The sequence below is a fragment of the Sitophilus oryzae genome, unplaced genomic scaffold, assembly GCF_002938485.1.
Source record: "Sitophilus oryzae breed Bouriz unplaced genomic scaffold, Soryzae_2.0 scaffold_179_pilon_pilon, whole genome shotgun sequence".
In the NCBI taxonomy this organism is placed as follows: domain Eukaryota; kingdom Metazoa; phylum Arthropoda; class Insecta; order Coleoptera; family Curculionidae; genus Sitophilus; species Sitophilus oryzae.
In genome coordinates this window covers 4,329,674-4,353,858 of record NW_022146501.1, presented here as the reverse complement: position 1 = coordinate 4,353,858, position 24,185 = coordinate 4,329,674, and the positions used below count along the sequence as shown (strand labels likewise).

At 31.2% G+C, this 24,185-nt stretch overlaps 4 protein-coding genes across 5 annotated transcripts in view; 1 reads left to right on the top strand and 3 right to left on the bottom strand.

Moving 5' to 3' along the window:
- Positions 1–24,185, bottom strand: part of LOC115882709 (putative serine protease K12H4.7) — a gene marked incomplete in the record, with an annotated part of 747,005 nt that overhangs the window by 716,303 nt on the left and 6,517 nt on the right.
- Positions 169–2,472, bottom strand: LOC115882708 (spermine oxidase). The gene is made up of 7 exons (XM_030900930.1): positions 2,098–2,472; positions 1,852–2,040; positions 1,534–1,794; positions 1,147–1,466; positions 837–1,094; positions 663–783; positions 169–611 (listed from the first exon to the last, which is right to left on the bottom strand). Exons 1-7 carry the CDS (start codon positions 2,413–2,415, stop codon positions 426–428), a joined length of 1,653 nt encoding a protein of 550 aa, XP_030756790.1. The 5' UTR covers positions 2,416–2,472; the 3' UTR covers positions 169–425.
- LOC115882702 (ionotropic receptor 25a) lies at positions 3,456–16,805 on the top strand. The gene is made up of 15 exons (XM_030900919.1): positions 3,456–3,593; positions 3,851–4,000; positions 4,600–4,725; positions 5,318–5,494; positions 5,560–5,789; positions 5,854–6,035; positions 6,218–6,341; positions 8,859–9,086; positions 9,927–10,100; positions 12,101–12,315; positions 12,752–12,921; positions 14,182–14,401; positions 14,500–14,684; positions 15,172–15,319; positions 15,929–16,805. The coding sequence occupies exons 1-15, from the start codon at positions 3,497–3,499 to the stop codon at positions 16,290–16,292; spliced, it is 2,790 nt and encodes a 929-aa protein (XP_030756779.1). The 5' UTR covers positions 3,456–3,496; the 3' UTR covers positions 16,293–16,805.
- Positions 21,430–24,185, bottom strand: part of LOC115882710 (leucine zipper putative tumor suppressor 2 homolog) — a 155,545-nt gene continuing 152,789 nt past the window's right edge. For both annotated transcript variants that reach the window (XM_030900933.1, XM_030900932.1), the window contains 2 exons: positions 23,747–24,079; positions 21,430–22,170 (listed from right to left, as the gene is read on the bottom strand). In XM_030900933.1, the coding sequence (XP_030756793.1) occupies positions 22,014–22,170; positions 23,747–24,079 (490 nt within the window). In that variant the 3' untranslated portion in view covers positions 21,430–22,013. The remainder of the gene's footprint in view (positions 22,171–23,746; positions 24,080–24,185) is intronic.

The following is a 24,185-nucleotide window of genomic DNA, read 5'->3' as shown; positions in this document are numbered from 1 at the left end:
AATCCAAATTTTGACAACCTACTTCATTAAGGTGCGTATTCATTATCCGCACGAACGAACGAACGAATGTTCGCTAGTGGTATGGACGGGGACCGCACGAGAAGACCGGAGGCATTTGTTGGCGAACGCCTTTGATGTACCGACTCGAAACGGATGGTCGAGCGAACGAACGAACGAACGACCGCCTGCGTTCGGTCCCCGTCTAAATATACCGCACTTTCATTCCTTCGTTCGTTCGGATAATGAATACGCACCTTTAAATTATAGCCTAAAAATATGAACTCACTTCAAATTTAGACAACAAAAATATCGCTCGTCGCTTCTGTAAATTAGGTAATTCTGTGCTTTAACTGTACAAATAAATTTTGTATAACAATACAAACACTCCAATATCAAACTCCTGAAAGGTACATTTTTGTCCAGACTTACTCTAAAGTAATACCTTGGATCCACGAACTAAGATCAGTTTCGTCCTGACAATCTACCACTATTTCTTGAGGTGTGTCACTGTGCAGTATAATTTGTGCTGCAGTCCTACCAGTTAAATAAGCACCGTGAACTGTTGAGTAGAAGTTACTGTGAGTATGTTCACCGGCAAACAATAAAACAGGCTAAAAGTTTGAACTATATTATTTGTTCTTCAATAAAAAGCCTGTATTTACCTTTGTTTCGTTTTCATCTAAATACAAAGGTTGAGCCAAGCATTCTATATCAATTTGTGATGATCCCACTGCTACTGCTGTGTATGAACCTCTGGTATATTGTTGATTATGCCAAGTTGTACTAAAAAATATACTTTTTATTGGATTTTTAAATTTTTATTTTCTGATATTTACCAGACACAACTTTTTGGTTTTGGTATAAAAGGGTCATTTAAAAATTTCCTCAGAATCATAGTGCATGTTTCTATAAGTAAATTATTATCTAAAGTTTCCATATATTCAGCTTCCTTTCCAGATATCCATCCCAAAATCAAAGTTTCTGTTATTTTACTAAAAGAATATATTTTTCTATACCAGTTTTTGCTTATATCTTCACTTGCATCTTCTTCCCATAATAATAACACTTCTGTAATGCTAGGGTGCAGAAAAGGCCTTAAAAAATAATAAAAACTAAATAAATCGAAAGTACTATACTGAAGATTACCTCTCATATTCTAAAATAATCTTATCTACAGTTCCAAACAACAGCCTCTCAATAGCTTCCATCTTGTAATCAGGTAACAAGGGCTTAAATAAACTATTAGCTTTATGTTTTAATACTCCTAAAGGTATGGTACATATCACATGATCGGCATAGAATCTCTCGTTATTTTCACACACAATTTCAACATTGTAACTACTAGGAACAGTCCTTTCTTCAGAAGATTCTCTACTACAACTCGGATTACTATTAGAGTCCTCTACCACTGTTCTATCTGAGTCATCAGAGTCCGAATCATTACATGCATCTGCGGCTGGTGACTTCTAAAATACCACAATATAGTTACTTAAATCTCATTAATGAATATAAATAAATATAGTGAGTTCTTACTGAGTGTTTTTTATTACAGTTCCATTTAATTAATTTTACAGGATGCCTCCTATAAAGATTTTCTTTCGGAATAACACTCTCTAAAGGATGTAGTATTGAACTATAACCTTTTGGAAGTATGATGTTACCGCCTTGAAGCTCTGTATAACTCCCTACTTCCAGCAGGTCGATTTCATTCATACTATCACATCCTGAAATGCATGTTTCTCTTTTTAGCAAGCAGTCAAATAGTAATTCTTTTAAATGCCTTTCTGTTGTATCCTACAGATAAATTTGTAATCAATAATACATCAATTTTAATTGATTGCTTTTACCAACCTTTACTTTATCTAGATATAAATTAATTTCAAGTTTTATATGTTCACCTACGCTGTCTATACCGTCAGGTGGTTCATACTGAGAAATAAAATACTCTTCACATCGTTTCAAGAAACACAAATATGCCTCGTATATTTCTTGAAGGATTGAAAAAGGAACTTGTTTACCTTGTTCTGTTGCAGCTACAACCTAAAAGAAATCGTTATATCATCTATAATTAACAAAATACGTTTAATAAAACCATACTTTGTGAGGCTTCGGAGCAGCCAAAAAATCAACAAGTCCATGCTGCATAGCAAATTCGTACACGGGATTGCCTAAAACTCCATGAATCCAATTGGCCCCGAGTTCCACCTTTTCATTTCCCATCGGAATTTGAACAATGCGGCCTCCTAATCGGCCTCTCGCTTCCAAAATTTTGAAGTCGGTAAAATTGTTTTTGGTTAAGTGGAATCCAGCGCTAAGTCCGGCCATTCCGGCACCGACAATTATTACCTTTGAATAGTGCGAAGTTTTCGACGAATTGTCGTTGTTTGGGGGGATTTTCTCACCATTTTGTGCCATAATTTTTAACTAAAAAATATTGGGTAACATTTGTTTAAGTGCCATCAGCTGTTCGATGTCAAAATTTTGACGTTAAAATTGTGGGTTATGTTGACTTTCACTTTGAGACTTCTTAAATTTATCTAGGCATAATGCCATAAATAAATTAGATCATATATAAATAGTAATAGTTTGGTTGTACGGCCACAGCTCCAGGATTATCCGGCCGGATCATATATAAATCAGTACTTGACTGGCAAACGTAGGGATGAGCATTTAAAAAAAAATCTTTAGTAAAAAACTACATTGACAGAAGAGAATAAATTACATTTAAACATGTAAAAAATGTAGCTTTTTATACTCTGAGTTTTTTATGTTCTGTAGAAATTAATTGAAATTATTTAATGATATTGATCATAACAAAGGATTATAATATATTGATTTACCCTATAAATACGCGCAATAGATTTTGATGATGAAAAATTTAAAGAAAGTTCTTATAATTTTACTAAAAAATTACTAAAAATCAGTAGGTACAAATAAATGAAAATAAATCAAATGCATTACCTATTTTAATAAATAAAATTAGTAAAAGACACATCTATAGATATCATTTTAAATTTATTTTGTTGATTAAAAATGTTCAGGCATGGAACAACAATTTAAGTCCATTTGCTGGTTTATAACTATTACAGTCTTATTACTTTAATGCCAATATTATGAATTATTAAGTACATGTATGTATACATTCAAAGAGATCTTAGCAACAAGCGCATCAGTGGAGTTTTCGACTGTACTCTTTATTTTATTCCTTACTAAATTTGTTATAATCTTCTTATTTAGTAAAAAAAGTATTATAAATATACTAGAATTTATATTTCTTGGTTTTGTTTATCATATTTGTTAAAATAATATTGTTTTGTTTAAAGAATATACAAAGTAATTGTTTGTTAATAATTATTAAACTTGGACATGCAAAAAGTATCCCTTATATGTGTTATTTTATTTTTTACAAGGGTAACGTGGCTTATTCGATTTTTACTCACATTATTTTCTACATTGGTGAAGTAGTTTTTAAAATTAATGTTATAGAATTAAAAAAATGTTCATTTCTTTGATTAGAATTCTGTTTATTCTATTTTTCGTGAATTTAAACTTCAAAAATGTATTAGCACAAACTACACAGAATTTGAACGTCTGTAAGTAAAATTTTCTTATAATAGTATCTCTCTCTCTTTATTAAGATTAAAAAATCTTGTATAAATTTTGTTACCTATATAGTCTCAAATATATGTGCAGAATTTTTGTTATATGAAGTAAGATACCGTGGGTATCTGTATAATATAGTTTTAATCATTTTAAGTAATTTTTTTGGAGAGTTTGAGCTGTTTTTCTGATATCACAAAAAACTTTTGATTATAAGATTTTTTAATCATACCGTATATATGGTTTCTAGTGTTTGCCAATGAAGAAGGCAATACTGTAGCGGACAAAGCTGTCGATGTAGTTTTGAACTACGTAAAAAGAACTTCGAGACTTGGAGTCAGTGTGGACATGAAAAGAATTGTGGGGAACAGAACAGACTCACAGAATATTCTCAGTTCCTGTAAGATAATTAATAGATAATTAAATATACATAAATTAATTAACAATTATTGTTAAAAAGTTCATTATACAAGTTAACTCATAAAAAATATCATATGATCGAAAAAAAAACAGCGTCCATTTGGTTTGAAAAGAACGTTCTATGACATTTTCCATATAATTTTACATATAAAATGACAGCGATTATTTCAAAGCCATCGCTGACGCCGTTTTTTCGATCATATTGTATTTAAATTAATTATAAGAGTAATTTTTCTAATGTTATGGAAAATTAGAGTGATCTTTGAAAAATCAATTGCTCATAATTTCTGTCAGGCTGACTCTTATATCCTGCCTATGATCCTGCCTTTATCATTAATCAAAACTGACATTAATAAACTTATTTTCAAGGTTAATATCGAAATGAAAAATAGATTATTTGTGTCTGAAAGCTTTTTAACTTTTCCCTGTAATAAAAAAACAATTTTTGATAATTTTTATATGTCCATATTTAATAAATTACATATATAGGAAATGATCCCTTAGAAATTATTATTGACTATCGTTTCAAAGGCTGCACTAACGCTGTTTTTTTTTCGGTTATACGGTATTTTCTTGTAGTATGTGAGGCTTATCAACAAATGTTGGACAGTAACACACCACCGCATCTGGTTTTTGATGCCACCAGGTCCGGCTTAGCTTCTGAAACTGTCAAATCGTTTACAGCAGCTTTAGGAATACCCACAGGTATTTATAATACACCATCAAATTATTTATTTGTTTATGCTCACATAATATCAGGACACTCAAACATTGTCAGAGTGTATAAATAGAAGAGTTAACTCAAAGAAAGTACACAAATTTAGGGAATAAATATAGTATAACTAGTTAAAATAACATTCTTTTTGTATACTTCAGGGATGCTAATAGGATGATAATACCTAAAACCAGTCTGTCCAACGAGTCAGGAAAGATTTAGACAGAGGTATTTCAAAAAATGACAGAAAATACAATTTACCTTGTTAGAATGACAGACAACAACTGTTTCTATTATGGAACCTGTTGTTGGGCAGCCTTTTTAGTGCATCCAAGATTGTTATTTTTTAATTCATCATTTATTTTTATTTTTTATTATAATTTTTTTATTTTATTTCATTATTTCTGGATTATTTCTAACACGAAATGTATTTATTAAATATTATTTGTTGAATGTTATACTTTGTGTTGTCAAAATGTTGTTAGACAAATAATTACTGAAATAATAATAAAATAAAAAATTAAAGAAAAATATAGCATTATACATAATCTTCGAGAGTATGATTCTCAATTTGTATTTTAGTTAGTGCGTCTTACGGACAAGAAGGTGATCTACGCCAATGGAGAAATCTACAACCGAACGAATTAGAATATTTAGTCCAGGTTTCACCACCTGGTGACATAATACCGGAAATGGTCAGAACCTTGGTCTTGAACCAAAACATCACCAATGCAGCCATTTTATTTGATGATTCATTTGGTATAAAATTTATATTTTTATTATTTGTAAAAATAACAATTTTATTAATCATTAAACAATTTTAGTAATGGATCATAAGTACAAATCACTTCTTCAAAATGTCGCTACCAGACATTTAATTGACGAAATCAATCATGATACTTTGAAACTTCCCGAACAATTAGAAGATCTGGTTAAGTTAGATTTGAAAAACTTCTTTGTATTGGGAAGCTTAGAAAGCATTAAGCATGTCTTGGAAGCAGCAGAACAAAGAAATTTGTTTAACAGAAAGTTCGCTTGGCATGTATTAACCAAAGTAAGTCCTAAAATGTCTGTTTTATGATTTTAATCAATAAAATAATGAATAAATAACATTTTAGGACAAAGGAGACTTAAAATGTGACGTAAAAAATGCAACGGTACTTTTTGCTAAACCCCTGGTCAATGCAGCTTATCAAGATAGACTTGGTACAATCAAAACTTCGTTCCAGTTGAACGCAGAACCGGAAATAGATGCTGCATTTTATTTTGACTTGGCACTGAGATCTTTCCTAACTGTCAAGTAACTTCTTTTTATTATTTAAACAAAGGTTTTTTAATAATATTGCATATTTAATGAAATTGCTTAACAAAACAAATTTGGTTAAAACTGTTTTTTTTAACTAACTGAAGCTTATTATCAGTACACTTTTAGTACAAAAAATTATTTGTGTTAAAAAAAACTAATTTACATTTTGTACAAAGGGAGATGCTTTCTGACGGTTCATGGAAGAAAAACAACGTGACAAACTACGTCACTTGTGATGACTACGAACCCAAATATAGCCCTAAAAGATTTAACCTAGATATTCGCTCATATTTAACAAAGGTACTTATAGATGTACATATATTCTGACAAACGGATCTGAAGCAGCAAAAGGAATGCGGTCAAAAAACAATGTCAAGTTTCTCAATATAAAATCAAAATTGCTCAATATTAACTATAAATTTTAGTTCATTTCAGAAAATTATATATGCTAAGTATTTTTATGTGATTCTTGTTAGATATACAGGGTGGTCCGAACTGTATTCCGGAAACTCCGGCAGCGTATTCTCCAGATAAAAATAAGTAAGAAAGTTCGTATAAATGTATGTCCTAAAATGCTTAGTTTCGGAAATACAGGGTGTAGAAATTTCATTTTTATTTCGATTTTTTCCAAATAATTTCTGAAGTAACGTCAATATTTGGATGAAAATTGGTGTCTGGGAGTTTTTTGGCATGAGAAATTTGATTTTGATGTCAATATGACTCCCATTTATAGAGGGCGCCACCCACATGTGTTGTAACTGTTTTGAAGAGCAATAACTTTTCGACGGTACCTGTATAAGACTATTAACTAAAAAAATATACATTTCCATGACTTTTTACGTAAAATATATCTCTTGGTAAAAATCGCTACGAACATCCGTTCTCAAGATATTTAAATGGCAATGGTCAATACATGCTATTATTGACAAAAAATAAGCATATGTCGAGTAGAGTTATTTGACTGAAATAATAAATTTTACTGCGAAAAAATGATGATTAAACAGTTTCTGTTGAACTTTTGGCACAAAAAGATTTCAGTTTTAAGATTTCAGTCTAATAACTATTTGGTCAACATGTTTAATTTGTCAATGATGACAGGTATTGATAATTTCAATTTCAAATATCTTGAAAACCATTACTCGTAGCGATTTTTACCAAGAAACCTTTTTTATGTAAAAAAAGTTTTGAATGTATATTTTTTTACTCAGTAGTTTTATACAGATATGGATGAAAAGTTATTACCCTTCAAACCAGTTAAAGCATATGTAGGTGGCGCCTTCTACAAGTAGGAGTCATATTGACATAAAACTCAAATTTCTCATGTCCAAAAACTCCCAGGCACCAATTTTCATCCAAATATTGACGTTACTTCTTAAATTATTTAGAAAAAATCGAAATAAAAATGAAATTTCTACACCCTGTGTCTCCGAAACTAAGCATTTTACGACATACATTTATACGAACTTTTTTACTTATTTTAATCTGCAGAATATGCTGCCGAAGTTTCCGGAATACAATTCGGACCACCCTGTATAGACTCACCGGCACGTAAAACAGCCCAAGCAGCATTTGGACGTCGGGACAACGTTGTGTCACGCGACCAAACGTCGGGGCGCAACGTCGGCACAACCTCGTGCCAACCCTAGTCTGCACTAGTTTGGAGAATTATTTTTGGGTCGAAACGACGTTGGATACCGACGTTAGCTAGAAGCCTAATTTAGTACAAACTGCAACGTTGTTTAAAATCCTAATTCACAGAAATACAAAACTAATATGGCGTCTAAGTCGCGTTTTATCCTAAATTGGGATAATTATAGTAAAAATATTATTTTTATGATTTAGTTAGAGACATATGTCAGATGGCAGTGAAGGAAAACGAAACAAAAGTATTTAAGTGTGGAGGATGTTTGAAGATCATAATTATTGAAACACTTTAACCGACTCTGTAACTCGTTACCCAAAGCAAAAAAGTTAAACGCAAACAACTTTATTGATAAATGTATTGTTTCTACTTTGAAAAATACTAATGGGCCTTAAAATTAAAGAAGTTTTAAAAAATTTTCTTGAATTTTTTTTAGTAAAATGAGAATAATTTATTCGAAGTCGAAAAAATTGTTTCCGCGTGTTTTTTTAGGTCAAATATTTCAAGTTAATGTATTCAAAAAGCAGGAATTGCTATTTTAGGAACGAAACATTTTCTTATTTAACACAGAACAATGAAGTGAAAATTTAAAATTTAAGGTTATGGTTCAATACAGTTGCAAAAAGGTAGTGACTCGACGTCCTACCAACGTAAGAATAAGGAAATCTAAACAACGTTGGAATTAGTAAAACAGACGACGTTTGCATAACGTTGAATAGGTCCTGAAACTGACGTCGGAAAACTCTATATTGTCCAACGTTGAACTACGTTGTCCGAATCACCTAAAGATCACTTAAGCAAAAAAGGTTACAAGACAACGTTTATTCGACGTCGCAGAAGCTTCTACTTTGCTGTAGTACTAGTCCAACGTCGACACAACGTTATAAAAACGTTTAAATTTATTTTAATACCCAAGGTAGGGAGCTAACTGTTATTTGTAACTAATCCAACGTTGTGTTTAGTAAACATGTGGTCGCAAGTCGTGAAAATGCTACTTGGGAGACACCTTAAAATTTTGATTAATTTTATAGATTAATATATTTTGTTCTAGTGGGTCGATTTTGATGATGTTTTGAGCAATTTCATTGTCTGAAACAACAAAAGTTGTTTTAGATCCGTTTATCAGACTGTAATTTACGTTAAAGACACCATTTTGTAACATACATATTAATTAGGTCTCTGAAAATATTACGTACGGACCCTTCAACATTGCTTCGAACGGTATGAGTTATATGGAGTTCCAGATGGCTTTGGCTGCTGTGTTTATCAGAGCCGGCTCTTCGGATAAGTCAAATCAGTTGGGAGTGTGGCAGGCTGGTTTTGACAATAATTTAACTTTGACTAATGGAAAGGAAATGAAGAATTACACAGCTGATGTTGTGTATAAAGTTGTAACTATTGTGGTAATTATTTAATTTAAACGACTTTTTTTCTCAGTTCACGAATGATGTGTCTTTTTTAATAGAGTTCGTACATTCTATGGTTCATACCAAATAAACTTTTAGTAACGTGATTAAGTTTGACCGGCACAGCGTTGTCTACTTTTATATATTTTCTTTTAATCAAAATATTTTATTATACAAAAATAAATTAATTATAAATATATAAACAGTTATTATTTACATCAACAAAACTCACCTTCTTAGCAGCACTTAAGGGACATAAAGCGCCATTACTACCGCTTTCCCGTTCAAAATATTCTAATAAAGTTGCGATGAGTTTTTTACGGCTATTAAGCTATATCTTGTACACTTCCCACTAAAAAAGGTTCTAAAAAGAACAATATTCGACTGCAAGGTTTGCTAAAAACTCGTAATACAGAACTAAAGTGTCAAAACGAATAACAACATCAAGAAATCTTAAATAAATAAATGCGGTAACTTGACTATTTTTACAGCAGAGCTACCACCTGAATCCCCAGCGGGAAATTTAAATTCCAGTTAGTCAGTTCGGCGCCGAATGGTTGGCAAAAATGAATTTAAAAATCGTGCCCTCGATTACGTAACTAAAAATTTAATTGATATCAAATATACTTTATTTTTATAACAATTAATTATGCAGAAATAGTTTATATTTATTTGAAAGTGACAGACAATGTTTAATAATAAAATAAAATATGTTCATTGACCGACATTGTTTAGACTTTGAAATATTACACAAAATTTTTTGGTCAGATGGATCTCTGACCATAGTATAATTTATAACAATTTCATATATATGATTTGAAGATTTGTTTTTTGTAGCAACAGCCATTTATTGTAAGAGACGAATCAGCACCAAAAGGATTTAAAGGCTACTGTATTGATCTGATAAACGAAATAGCTAATATTCTACATTTTGACTACGAAATTGAAGCCGTCGCTGATGGAAAATTTGGCAACATGGACGAAAATGGCAACTGGAATGGCGTCATTAAGGTTTCCATATTATATTTATTTTTTACGTCATCATAATTTTATCATGGTTATCAGGATACTAAATGCACAGACAAACTTATAACACTCATGGGCATTCTGGCATTCTCTTTCTTTATGTCTCATATACTAAACGCCATTGGTGTTATCTGTTCTATCTTCTCATCATGCTAACATTCACACTTTTAGTTCAAACCAAACAAGGATGTTTTGTTTGATCTAAAAGAAATTATCAAAAAAACAACTGAAATAATGACGTAAAAAATAAAATCTGGTTTATACTGCCATTGGTATACAATAATGTTCGAATCATCATGTGACAGATATTTCTTGTTAATTTCCGGGCATTAATGTCCTACTAATGCCCTTGTTGCATTAAGTAACTATCAAAATACCATATCGTCGGCTTTATGACGAAAAGGCGTATCTCGATTTTGGCTACTTTTCAGGAGAGCAATTTAAAGAAAATCACTTACATTATTTGGCCAATAAATGTAAAGTCTTTAATTTTTTAATAGTGTTTTTGTATTAACACTTAAACGTAGACATTGAGGAAACGTTCTGAAGATAAATTGAGCGTAAATTCTAATAAATAATTTATTTTTAGTTTTTTAATAGAGATAGGCCTTTTTGTTATAATAATAATACATTTATTTCCGAACAATTAATATACATACGCCCATATAAAATAAATTTAAAAATGATGGTAAAGTGTTCTTAATAAGGAAAAAAAAATAATACAATATTCACATTATGGAATACATACAAGAAAATACAAAACATACATACAAGAAAAAATCTGAAAATCACCAAAAAATCAGAAACAAATATTTTTAAATAATTTTATTCGCGTTGGATTAGATCAACTGAAATTTTCATTCCAGAAGCAAAGACAATAATCAATTAAAATATAATACTCTTGTCTAGCTTATTTTAATAATATTGTTTTTTATACAAAAATACATTTTTTTAACTAATATATTTTTAGTAATTATTTAGTTAATTGAGGGCATTAATACAGGGCATTTAAGGCATTTCTTCATTCGTGCCTTTATGATACAAATAACTGTGGAATAACACTTTCTATTTTCCCTGTTCAATGATAACAAATTCGACTTCCATTCTACCTGTTTATGCTGGATGATGATAGGTACAATAAATAAAATTTTCCAAACATTGGCAGGGATGACAATGCCAATGGCCTGACAATGATAATGAGATGAAAATTATTGTATTTTTCGGGCAAGTTTTTGGTTCGCTAAAATGTTCTTAGGGAAATTATGATTTCGGGAAATTTTCCATTAGGGCAATTTTTGTCTCGTTGTTTCGCTTTCGATCAATTTTCCTTCGGGCATTTATTCTCGGACAATCTCTTGCATACCCGATACAGCTATGTGCAGAGTCTAGCTCATTCTAACAATGGTTTTTGGCAAAAAAAACAGACTCATAATCACACTGTAAAAGAGAACTGCTGCCATGATAGAAGTTTTATTTTGTCCCAAGCAACCATCAGAAAATAATTAGGTAGAATGGTGTGATTTTCTCTCGAATTGCATTTTCATAACTTAAAACAAAAGGACCTATCTCAAATTCCATCTTTCTTGTAGTATAACAATAATTGGTATAACAATTGATATAACAAAGAGCCCTATCTCAACATACGTCTGTTCGTCATAACGAAGAATTGTAGAATTTGAGATTGTAATATTGAGAGACAATATTGAGATGCGCAAATTCGCTATGTTATAATATGACCCATTGGGCATGCCATGACGTTGATATCTCAAAATCGCCAAAAATCGAGATACGCCTTTTCGTCAAAAAGCCGACGATATGATCGAAAAAAACCGCGTCAACGATGGCTATGAAATGAAGATCACTGTCATTTTATATGTAAATTTATATGGGAAATGTCATAGATCGCCATTTCCCAGTCAACTGGATGCCGTTTTTATTCAATCATACGGTCGTATCGGTATCATTACAGAATAATTTGTTTATAGGATCTGATTGACAAAAAGGCTGACATAGGTTTGGGATCCTTATCTGTCATGGCAGAACGTGAGAATGTCATAGATTTCACCGTTCCATATTATGATTTGGTTGGCATCACGATTTTGATGAAGTTACCTGAAACTCCTGCATCTCTGTTTAAGTTTCTGACTGTACTGGAGAATGAAGTGTGGTTGTGTATTTTAGCAGCATATTTTTTCACCAGGTAAAAAATAATAATATTCTAGAGTGAGTTTTTTCCTATGTTTTCTATGGTCAAGTCATGGCCAAGTCTGGTTTCCATTTAAAATAACATAAATTTGTGTCATGTGTCAGAAATGACAGGTTTTAGAAAAAAACGGAACACACAGTCTCATTAAGACTGTGATCATAACTGTGATTGTCTACAACCTATATATCTGAAATTTTTTTGTCTAAAATTGATTATAACGGAATTAGAGAATATTTTTGAAATAGCCGAAATGTTTTTTTTTCTAAATATCTAGTAAGCCATAAACTTTTTGAAAAGTCCGAGGGGCGCATAATTTTTTTACCGACTCTTCGATAGTTTCTGAGATATCCATAGAGAACATCTAAAAAAACTCACCCTGTATAAGTAAACTTAATACTTTGTGGAAACTTAAGTATTTCTATTTTTGCAGTTTTTTGATGTGGGTGTTTGATCGTTGGTCGCCATACAGTTACCAAAATAATCGAGACAAATATAAGGATGATGAAGAAAAACGTGAATTTAACTTGAAAGAGTGTTTGTGGTTTTGTATGACATCGTTGACACCTCAAGGAGGTGGAGAAGCTCCAAAAAATCTCTCAGGTATTATGCCATTAGCAAAATAAAACATTATTTTACCGCAATACGCCAAAACACTTACACTAACCATGTTAGCATCAGATGAACTAAATAAAACAAAACAAAAACAACAGTATTTGAGACATTTCATTTAATGTATATGTTACAGTGAAAGTCGGAAATTCAGTGATTGTTAACATACACTAAGAAATGCTAACAATTACGCATTAAAATAAAAATTTTAAACTGTACATAACAAATAATTTTGAACAATTAAGTTTTTCATTGTGGACAAAATTAAGGATGCCCGAATTTTCTTCATCTGGAGCTACTATTTTTTTCAAATGCTGCACTTCAAGCACATAGGTCAAGTCACAACTTTTTCTCTGGCATGCTTAACTTTTGTTATTGTTCTGTACCGCACAGCACTTTTTACAACGATAACAAATCAATTAAACATAACCGGAAAAAACAAAGCAAATTTGAGCCAGATGTTAACGTTGCCAGTGTTTAACCCATTTTAAGGTTATCCTTATATTGCCTATTAAGGCTATTATTTTATTTATCTTTATTTATCCTTAACATGTGGTAACTGCGCAAACTGAATTTTTCAATTTCACTGCTATCATCCATAGCATTCACTAGTAAAAGTTGATTTCAAAAATAGCTGTTGAACTTTTCCTGGAGTACGCTTAGCAAATCAGTGAATGTGAGCTTTTACTAGTAATTGTTAACAATCACTATTTCCGACTTTTACTGTAACATATATATTAATTAAGTTATGTCACAGGTATAGATATAAATTATTCTCGAACAATATACCGAAAAAGTATAAAACATAATATAAAACATATAAGAAATGTAGTTTTTTAGTAACTCTAGATAATAAATAAAGAAGTGTCTCCCATAACCTGCAAGATTGTGAGGTACATTGTGCTTAGTGAAATATTATTAAGTTTAGGTATTATATCATAAGAAAAATAATATTTTACCACAATACACCAAAACACTTACTTTATTTTAAACACTGTATATGCGTTTTGCTAACAGAAAAAAAAACAAAACAAAAAAGAGTTATTTGAAATATTTTAGTCAATATATGTTAATAGTTATTGTTACAGATATAATTATAAATTATTTTCAAACAATATACTGAAAAAATATAAAATATAATTATAAGATATGTACCTTTTTAGTAACTCAAAATCTTAAATAAAAAAGTGTTACTCATATACTGCAAGATTGTGAAAAGAAATTGTACTTAACCAAATATGTTGATTTTAGGCCGTTTGGTCGCTGCTACTTGGTGGCTATTTGGATTTATTATTATTGCCTCTTATACAGCAAACTTAGCAGCTTTTCTCACTGTCTCTCGATTGGATACACCCATAGAATCACTAGATGACTTATCCAAACAGTACAAGATCCAATATGCTCCAGTAAACGGCAGTTCTACAATGACGTATTTTCAAAGAATGGCAGATATTGAAGCTAGATTTTACGAGTAAGTTTTTTAATGTTATGTCCAAAATACAGAGTGTTTAAATGTTATAATAAATAATGTTATTATTTCGGAGCGATTTCAAATTGAAATACTTTTAGAATTTGGAAAGATATGAGTTTAAATGACAGTTTGTCTGACGTAGAGAGAGCTAAACTGGCCGTGTGGGATTATCCAGTTTCGGACAAATACACCAAAATGTGGCAGGCTATGAAGGAGGCTGGACTACCTCTAAATATAGATGAAGCTATTAAAAGAGTGAGACAATCCAAATCATCTTCTGAAGGTAATATCATGATGCATATGTTAAGATTATTATATTAAGAACATTCGCAAAGGGGCTGTCCAAACTGTTATTTTTAAATAACAGTTGAAACTGTTACACGTTCTTAAAGATAATACGTTACTGTTATTTATTAAATGAGCAAATAGAATATTATGATTTAATTTAATATTTATTAAATCAGTATGTCAATAGACATTTACAAACATAACATATGGTTGCTGTTAGCGCACTAGCTGTTATTTCATACCTGTTATTTATGGATGTAACAACTATTGAAAACTGTTATCTCTAAATAAGAGGACGTTAAATAACAACAGAGCTTGTCATTTAGAAAATGAATGCATTTTTTAAGTTTCGCATGTTTTAATTGTGTAATAATTATTGGTATAGTCAAAAAAACTATGCAACTGTTATTTCCAAAAACAGTTTTAATTAAAATAACAGGTAATTGAGTAACATCCCACTTCTAAATTTTCATATTTTTTAGGTTTTGCATATTTGGGTGACGCAACTGATATAAAATACCTAGAAATGACAAATTGTGATTTTACTATTGTTGGGGAAGAATTCTCGAGAAAACCTTATGCTATAGCTGTCCAGCAAGGATCTCCTTTAAAAGACCAGTTTAATACTGCGTATGTATTTTTAAATTAGTTAACTACTATCAACTGCCGTATTTTGGGTTTGTTGTATTGTGTGAATTTATTGTGTATTTTAATGTTTTGTTTTGTTTACGTGAATAAATTTGTTTAATGTTCTGCTGCTTTAAATGTTCTGCCAAAGAATGTTTTTATTAAAAATGTTATATATAAAGTAAAATGTAAAATTTTAAATAATTGCACTAGAAAATTTAACTTTTTGTGAGCCTCTCACGTCTCAAGTTCTGACACAGATTTTCCAGATTTGTGTACTGTGCATAAATACAATAATAATTATAAAATAACAAGAGTTGATACAAAAAGATACAAATAATCTCGACAAACTAAAAACTCAAATAAGTCAATAGAAAAGTTAAAGAAAACTGACAAAATTATTGTTTTTAAATTTGAACCATGGCGTTGTTTTTTTGGTATTTTTGTTTATTAATGTTAATGAGTTATCAGAAATAAAATTACTTGTTATTTGCTAATATTTTTGTGCTGTTGTTGCTATTGATGTACTGTGTCTTGTTGTTGTCTTTCATGTTTCAATGTGAGTACTGTACGCTTAATTGTAACGATTAATTCAGAAGTTAAATATTTCAGTATATTACAACTACTAAATCGTCGAGAACTGGAACGGCTGAAAGAAAGATGGTGGAACAAAAACCCAGAAAAGAAAGAATGCGAAAAAGCCGATGACCAATCAGACGGAATCAGCATTCAAAACATTGGAGGAGTTTTTATAGTGATCTTCGTTGGAATAGGCCTGGCTTGTGTTACACTGGCTTTCGAGTACTGGTGGTACAAATACAGAAAAACCTCAAAAATAACAAACGTCAACGAAGCTCCGAATGTCAAACATCACAAACCGTTGGGATTCCCAAAAGATTTCAACAACAAACCGAAGGATGAAGAGGGCAGTCTGGCAATGAAGCTGACCAAACTCTATCCAAAACCAAAATACTAAGGGAAAATCTAAACATTTTTAAAAGATATAATTTTACTAGAAGGCAAGAGTTAGTTCAGTGCTAGATGAAGAATTGGTTTATATATTTTAACAATTTTGGCTTAATATTGTAAAGATACAGTGTCACTCGGTCAAACGGAATGCATTCGATAATGAATAAATAGGGGTATATCCAGCAAAAAGTTTTTATACAGGGTGTAGCATGTAACAGTGACCAATATCAATTCTCTTACTTTAAATACAACAACCTGTATATTAATAATTTTTTTTTTATTTTTAAAAATATTCTAGACATATTTCATGTAGCTACAATCTGATCTAAGGGTACAATGTCCTGTAGAGCATAATATAGGATATGTAGAGGATATTGTACCCTTAGATTAGATTGAAGATGCAACTGTTACGGAAATAAAAGAAACGGCGTCAAAGAGGCATTTACTTAGCCTGTACTCTTTACTTTTTAATGGCGCTTCTGGCAGTAAGTAGTCTTAAGAAGGTTGTAATTTATTTTTGTTATTGAGTAAAAAAGATTTTTAAATGGTGTAGTTTAAAATTCTATAAAAATATTTTTTTGAAATATATTTGTGTGTCTGGAAACGTTCTATCCTTTTTTTAATCTTTCTATAATTACTGTTAATTTTCGAAGTTTTATGTCAATTTTTAAATAATGGCGTTTAGAAATTGACCTCAATAAAATTATTGTCGATTGTCATTCCCTAGCCATCTTTGACGCCGTTTTTTTTTTCGATCATATTGTTACGTTTTTCATCGGTTCCGTGAAAGTCACAATTTATTTAAACACTATTTATTTAACACTAATTAACAAAAACAATAACGATAAAAGACTTATAGAACTATTTACAAACGATTTATAACTAAGAATTTATTTTGAACTTTAGCGCGTCAACTGTACTGCTTATTTATAACTGCCCCCTGTAGGCCACAGCCGCCGGCTTTTATACCGACAGGTAAAGAACTCTAGAATAGTCCATAGATCGTTAGGTGCGTAGAGAAGGTTTTCGAATGTTCTCGTATGAACTAGTCCATTCCAGTGGGACTCGATTCTTCTCGAACGAATGAATCATTACGGTGTCTATTCTTTAATGCGATGTTAAGGTCATCTGAGGGCGGGACATATAGTTAGGTTAGGTCGAGTCCACACGAACTACCCAGAAAAATGGTTCATTTAGCAGAAATGCACAAAAATAACTCGATATACAGGGTGTCCCAATATTCTGTGAACAACAATTAACTATGCAACAACTACAAACTATGCGATGTAGCGTTTTTTTTATAAGAGACAAGAAATGTAGTAAATACTAGAGCTAGAGGGATTATTTTACGAAAAGAAAGTCTGTAGTCGGTGGAGTTGGAAAATATTTATACTAAAATTAATGTAGGGATGGGGGTAGTTTTCACCCTTCCCTTTATTTTTTTTATTTTAGTGAAAGCCAAATGTTAAAGCACTTAGCAAAACATAGATACCCAAAACCTCATTAAAATCGGAATAATGGTTCTTAAAATATATGAAAAAATGTGTTTCTTTTATTAACATTTTGATGCCCTCTAGTGGACAAACGAAGCACTTTTGTATAGAGGTAAATTGTGTCCAACGAACTTATTTTGATTCCAAAAATACGTAGTAGTTCTATATCCACGGAATATTGGACCACCCTGTATAACAGAGCGATAGAATATATTAAAAAAAAAGAAATCAATTTTATTTATCTTTTTTTGTTTATTTCAATTGATTTATTTTTATTACGAATATATATCCATTGGTATATTTAGATGTCGCGCATTTCTTTAAACAAACATGTTATACAGGGTGTCACGTAACAATGGCTAATAGCATCACCTCTGTTTGTTTATTATCAAATTTGGCTGATACATCCAATAAAAAAGAGATCAAAACATATACATTTATAATGCAAATTTATTTATATTATATAAATGTATTTAAATTCAAATATTTAAATTTTTAATATCATTTTAAATGGATAGAAGCAAAATGTTAATAAAGCAGAATTATTCAATTTTCTAAACTTTGGTTATATTGATAGAACATAAGTTGGAAAGAAAATAATTTGATTTTTTAAATTTTAAGCTCTAAGGATTTGAACACCTGTGTGCAGTTTGACTTGAACTTACACAACTTAAGTACCTATATCCAAAAAAATTTAGCGTAAACTAAGTTTTTGATCAAGATTTTTGATAATAATTGTTATTCTTTTAATTAAAAAAAAAACAGTTAAATAATATAACTACATAAGTGTACCTGTAGAGAATAAATAATATGTAGAAGCCTGATGTGTGACAAATGCACAAAATAACGCACAAATATAAAATTTATATTTTGTTGATAAAATATTTATAATTATAGTATATTAATAAAGGTAGTGGGAAATAGGTAGTCCGTACTTTATGTTACAGTACCTACTTCTTTTGTACGTACAAAATGAAATAAAGAATTAATAAAAAACATTAAGTTTTTTTCTGAATTACGTGTGTTGCAGATCAAGAGTGAATAAAAAAAATGTAAAATGTGCATTATGTGTAAAATGACCGTCTGTCCGTCTGAAGACTCCATTCAACTCTTGACGTTTCTTACGTCAAAACCAACTGTCACTGTCGCGTGTCGCATGTCGTTTTACGACCTTGAAGTTTTACTCCCAGCGCGCGTAAAAAAGTTTCACTTCTGCATATTTAAAAAAATATAGAAAAAAAAATAATTTTTTTCTTTTCTGATTTTTTTTATACATTTTTTGTATTATAAATCATTAAAGAAAAAGACGAAGAAATAAGTAAGAAACACTAGTTCTATATTCATGTATTAAATACGAAGGGAATGTCATGGTAGGAATTTTAACACTTTTTGTCTGATTTTTTTTGATTTTATTTTTACAAATTTGATTTTTCGTTGATTTGTTGCTCTTTTCTTAATTTAGTTTTAAGTATTCTTTGCTTAGTTTATAATTGTTTAATAACAAAAGTTAAGTAATTTAAATTCAAGTCTTGTTGAAACGTTTATAATGACTGTATTTTGTATTTAAAAAGATTTTTATTTTAGGATTTTAAAGCTTATCCAGCGAAGAGTTCTTCAACGTCTCACAGACTACTGGTGGGAAATGAATCCCAACAGAAAAGCATGCGATATTCTGAGACATCCCTCGCATTCAGAAGCCAACCATATTGGTTTAGGAAACATTGGAGGCGTATTTATCATTATGTCTTTAATGATTCTCTCGGGATTTTTATTCTTACTATTTGAATATATTTTGTCTAAATTATGCTGTTGCAGTATTAGAATAGAATTTAACAAACGAGATAGGATAAATATTTCTTAAAAGATTTGATCTGTGGTCAGCCTAGAAAGTATTACAATCTTATCCTCTGCATTTAGACTTATGGCACAAAATATGTCTGAGATGTAGCTGGCGTTACCGTTACATGTCCGAGATTTAGTTTAGCTCTTTTTAAGCAGTCTACAAAGTTGGTGGTTGCCGGAGACAGTGTTGCCAGAACTACGAATTAATCCGTATATTTACGGATTTTGGGTACAGTACATTAATAATACAGCTTTTCTATCATTAATATTATATGATTAAACAATGAACGTGTCTGAGTTGGCTTGGAAATAAAGATCGCTGTTATTTCATATGTATATAAACCAAACCACTTTTTTCGATCATACAAAATATTCAGTACTTATCTATAAAAGAATGTTTATATTTGTTGTTTATTCTATATTTAACACGAATAAATTTTCAATACATAATAAACGCGGATTTTTCATCTAAAGGTATTTTTGTCAAACGTATTACAGATATTACACATTTTAATATGGCAACACTGTCTCTTTCAGTTCCACAGCGTCTTCGATATGCATTCGCTAGCCGAATTAGAGAAAATGAGTGTTTTATGCGTTGGCCGCATAACGAGTAGAGGCTCCACCGTACAGTACTTGAAACGTAAGGGGAAATCAAATCAAATCAGCCTTATCACGAATTTGCCCATTAGGTTGCGTATCTTCCCAATTCCAAGCCTCTTTGACGCCGTTTTTTTTTCGATTATACGTTAGAATAATGGAACTGATTGCAAGAGATAAAAAGAGAAATAATATTAATCACGGATAGGCATTTAAGCATCTGTCAAATTTTGACGTATTTTACGTTGTTTAAAAAATACAATTAAAATAAATTAAATAAATAAATGCCTTAATTGTCAAAGAAATTTATAATTTGTAGACAAAAGTAAAGTAAACAAACAAAAGAGAAATACAAAACAAGTATACAAATTACATTGTCAGTCTTATTGTTTAAAATAAACATTTATAAATGTTTACAATGTCAAAGAATAAAAAAAATATTATTAAAAAATATTTAATAAGTTTATAGTAAATATAGTAATAGCAAATATTAGACCAGTGCTTACAAGATCAAATTCGATTATCAACATATAAATCATTTACGGCGTAGAAAGCCTTGTCTAGTAAATAAGATTTCAATGCTTTGCGAAATGAAGAAAATGATGTTATGGATTTGATTTCAAATGGCAGGTGATTGTGCATTTTTTTTGAGTTGTATAATATTGAACTTTTAACTAACTCTAAACTCTGAGCGTGGGGTAGATAGATAAAGATCTTGCTCCGCGTTCCTGAGTGGATAAGTGTGAGATGGCCTTTACTGAGAAGCTGATACATGCATGGATTTATATATAAATAAGGAAGTGTTAATATTTTTAATTTTTTAAAAAAATCCTGGCAATGAGTTCTGCTGTTTAGTCCTAGTGAATATCGAACAGCTCTCTTCTGGAGCTTGAAAATGCGGTCAAATTTAGTCGCACAACACGTATCCCAGAATGGAACGGCATATCTGAGGTGCGACTCAAAAAGTGCATAATAAACAGTTCTAGCTACTGATTGGATTAAATCTCTTCTTAATTTTATTTCTAAATGAACCATTTCAGGCCCTGTTGATCTAAAGTTTTCATTTTAAAATATTTTAAAAACCTTGCTATTAAATGTGGATCACGCTGTATAAAAATTGTTTTGCTTGTACCTTCATACATACACCAGTTGCAGAAAAATAAAACAAAACACATATTCAAAATAATGAACTTACATTTATTAAAAAAAACGTAATATATACACACGAGAATGTCATAAAATAAAAAAAAACTACAAGCGCACTCACTGCATTGTGTACTATTTCGTGTCTAGTAAAAAAAATAACACTTTAATATACAGTACTTAAATCTAGGGCCTAGTTACAATATAATAAATAAAGTATTTTCAAAAAACAAAAATCACAATATGTCCGTCTACTTTACTAAAACTGCGTCTACTTAATCTACTGTAATTTAAATAAAAAGGTATTGTGCAAAAACAACTAGTGTGTTTTATATTGCTTTTTTAATACTTTTAACTTATCTGTAGATTTTCCATCTACATAAGAAAAAGTATGGTGACAAACTCTAGCTTCATTTACTACTATATCTTTGTACAAATTCATTCTTTAATATTATAACAAATACTTCAACCACTACTGGCAAGATATAGCACAAAATATTCACTAGAAGTAGCACTAAATGTTTATTAAACTACAACTTATCAAACATAGGATGATATTTCTCAATGAAAATGTCAATTCATTTCCTCCAGCTGTGGCAGACAATATCATCATATATTTGACGAGCTGTAGGTAAATAAAAACGAATAATTTAAAGTTCTATGGTCTGCGTTGGGTCAGCTTTTCCAACTTGATCGTTACTTAAATCGGAATCTTCTATTTCGATTTTGATGTTTACCAATTCCTTTTCTAGAGATTTGCACCTCCTGTATATCTGCACGTAGTTCATTTGTAGCTGTCTTTGATATCTGAAACAGTGTAATTTATGTAATTTACGCAATTCATACAGGTTAACTCTTAAATAAGTGCAAATATTTTCAGGGGTGGTATATTTCGACCCCAGGAACACGTCTATGAGGTTTTTTTCGCTAAAAAAGATGTTGAAAATCGTGCATTTTCTTTTAAGTTTCCCTGTATATTTTTCGAAAACTTTTTAAAACTGCCTGTTCACTAGAGGTGTGTAGTTCGTGAGCGGATTAGTTCCAATGAACTATTCCGACCCCGGAATGAAAGGAACTAGTTCCTGGTTTCTCAAAGAACTAGTTCCTCAGGACCTATTCCGGGATCGAGACTGTAACCGATATAGAATAATATGCGACGGCGACGGATCGACGAGCGCGCGTTGTCCAATGATAGGCAGGAGTGGGGAGTGCCAGCCGTATGCCGTATGTTATCGGATCCGGACCTAAAGGAACTAGAGGAACGAAATAAAAGACTAGTTTACGTATGGATCAGCCAGCGCGATTGATGCTAGACAGGCGTGGGGAGTGCCAGCCGTATGTTATCGGATCCGGACATAGAGGAACTATTAAAAGACTAGTTCACGGGAATGTATTCAGTCGGCAGATCCGAGATATAATACAAGGCGACGACGATGTATTCGACCTTGTCTATTGCCACAGCCGGCGCGGCGTTATTACCACAGAAAATTGTCGTTGATACTGTTTTTGATTTTTAGTTTGTTTTTTAAATATTTTATGGGAATGTTTCAATTTAGGTCCCTAAAATTAAGTAATATCTTATAAAACGGAGTAGATATTCTGAATTTTTAGACAAAAACAAAAAGTTTGAAGTGAGGAAAAATGCAATTTTTCGTAAAAATTTTTTTATCTGCAATAAAACTTACCTATATGTTTTTAACATACACAATTACACGTCTCGTTATATCTCCGTACATTATAAAAATTATACAAATCATACTGTGAATAGTTCTGACTGACAACGAAACGCATTAGCAAGCAAGGGGGATGTCAATGTTAGTCGGGAACTATTGTGAACTAAAGACCTAGTTCAAGGAACTATTCCTCTGGAGGAACTAGAACTAAGGAACTAGTTCCTCCCAAGGAACTAGAATTCCCACCTCTACTCTTCACCGCAAATTTTCCCGTGGTATAATTTCTTAATCTCTGATATTACCATAGTTACGGCTTTACTCTATGGTTATGGCAATAAAAGGGATGCAAATACAGAAAAAATCCGGTGGCTCTCAAAATTTTTTCAAAAAAATTCATTTTTTTTTAATTTTCAAACTTAAATAACTCGGTTATGTTGGCCTTATCTGAAAAATGGAAAAGAGAAAATACATATGTTTCTTTAATCGATATTTACCAGCCCTGAAAATACTTGCACTTATTTAAGACTCACCCTGTATAAAGGATACAGGGTGGTCCGAACTGTATTCCGGAAACTTATTCTCCAGATAAAAATAAGTAAAGTTCGTATAAATGTATGTCCTAAAATGCTTAGTTTCGGGGATACAGGGTATAGAAGTTTCATTTTTATTTTGATTTGGTTTGGTTTGGTCCTAAGCGAATATTAATTTACCTTAAAACCTTCTCTTTTTCTTGAACCCATATCAATTTCTCTCTAGCAAACTCCTTGTTCTTCAACTGCAACTCTTTCCGCAGTCTGCTCACTTCGTTGTCCTCGTTGAAGTTCTCTATGTACTCCCCGCTCAGTTTCTGAATCTCCAGGTCTTCCAGAGACATACTGTCGTCAGAGTTCTGACCGTTCTGCAGATCGTTTTGCAGGTTCTGAGTTCTCAGAAATCGACCGGGTTGAACGTTGCTGTAGTCGTTCAGTGAAAGATCTGACAGCTCTTCGCGCAGTTCTTTAATTTCGGCTTTCAGTCTTTCCGTTTCTGTTATATCTTCGAACCTAGAATCATATTTATCACATTATTCTGTATTTTATGACATGCATTTCTTTATTAAAGTTCAAGGTTACAAAAGAATAATTTTACTAAAAGAATCAATGGACAATT

Coding starts and splice junctions, on each gene's coding strand:
- LOC115882708 (XM_030900930.1), bottom strand. CDS start 2,415: ATGGCACAAAATGGTGAGAAAATCCCCCCAAACAACGACAATTCGTCG. Junction 1,095..1,146: donor ATTATTTTAGAATATGAGAG/GTAATCTTCAGT, acceptor TTATTTTTTAAG/GCCTTTTCTGCACCCTAGCA. Junction 612..662: donor TAGATGAAAACGAAACAAAG/GTAAATACAGGC, acceptor TCAAACTTTTAG/CCTGTTTTATTGTTTGCCGG.
- LOC115882702 (XM_030900919.1), top strand. CDS start 3,497: ATGTTCATTTCTTTGATTAGAATTCTGTTTATTCTATTTTTCGTGAAT. Junction 5,790..5,853: donor CTTGGCATGTATTAACCAAA/GTAAGTCCTAAA, acceptor ATAACATTTTAG/GACAAAGGAGACTTAAAATG. Junction 12,316..12,751: donor GCAGCATATTTTTTCACCAG/GTAAAAAATAAT, acceptor CTATTTTTGCAG/TTTTTTGATGTGGGTGTTTG.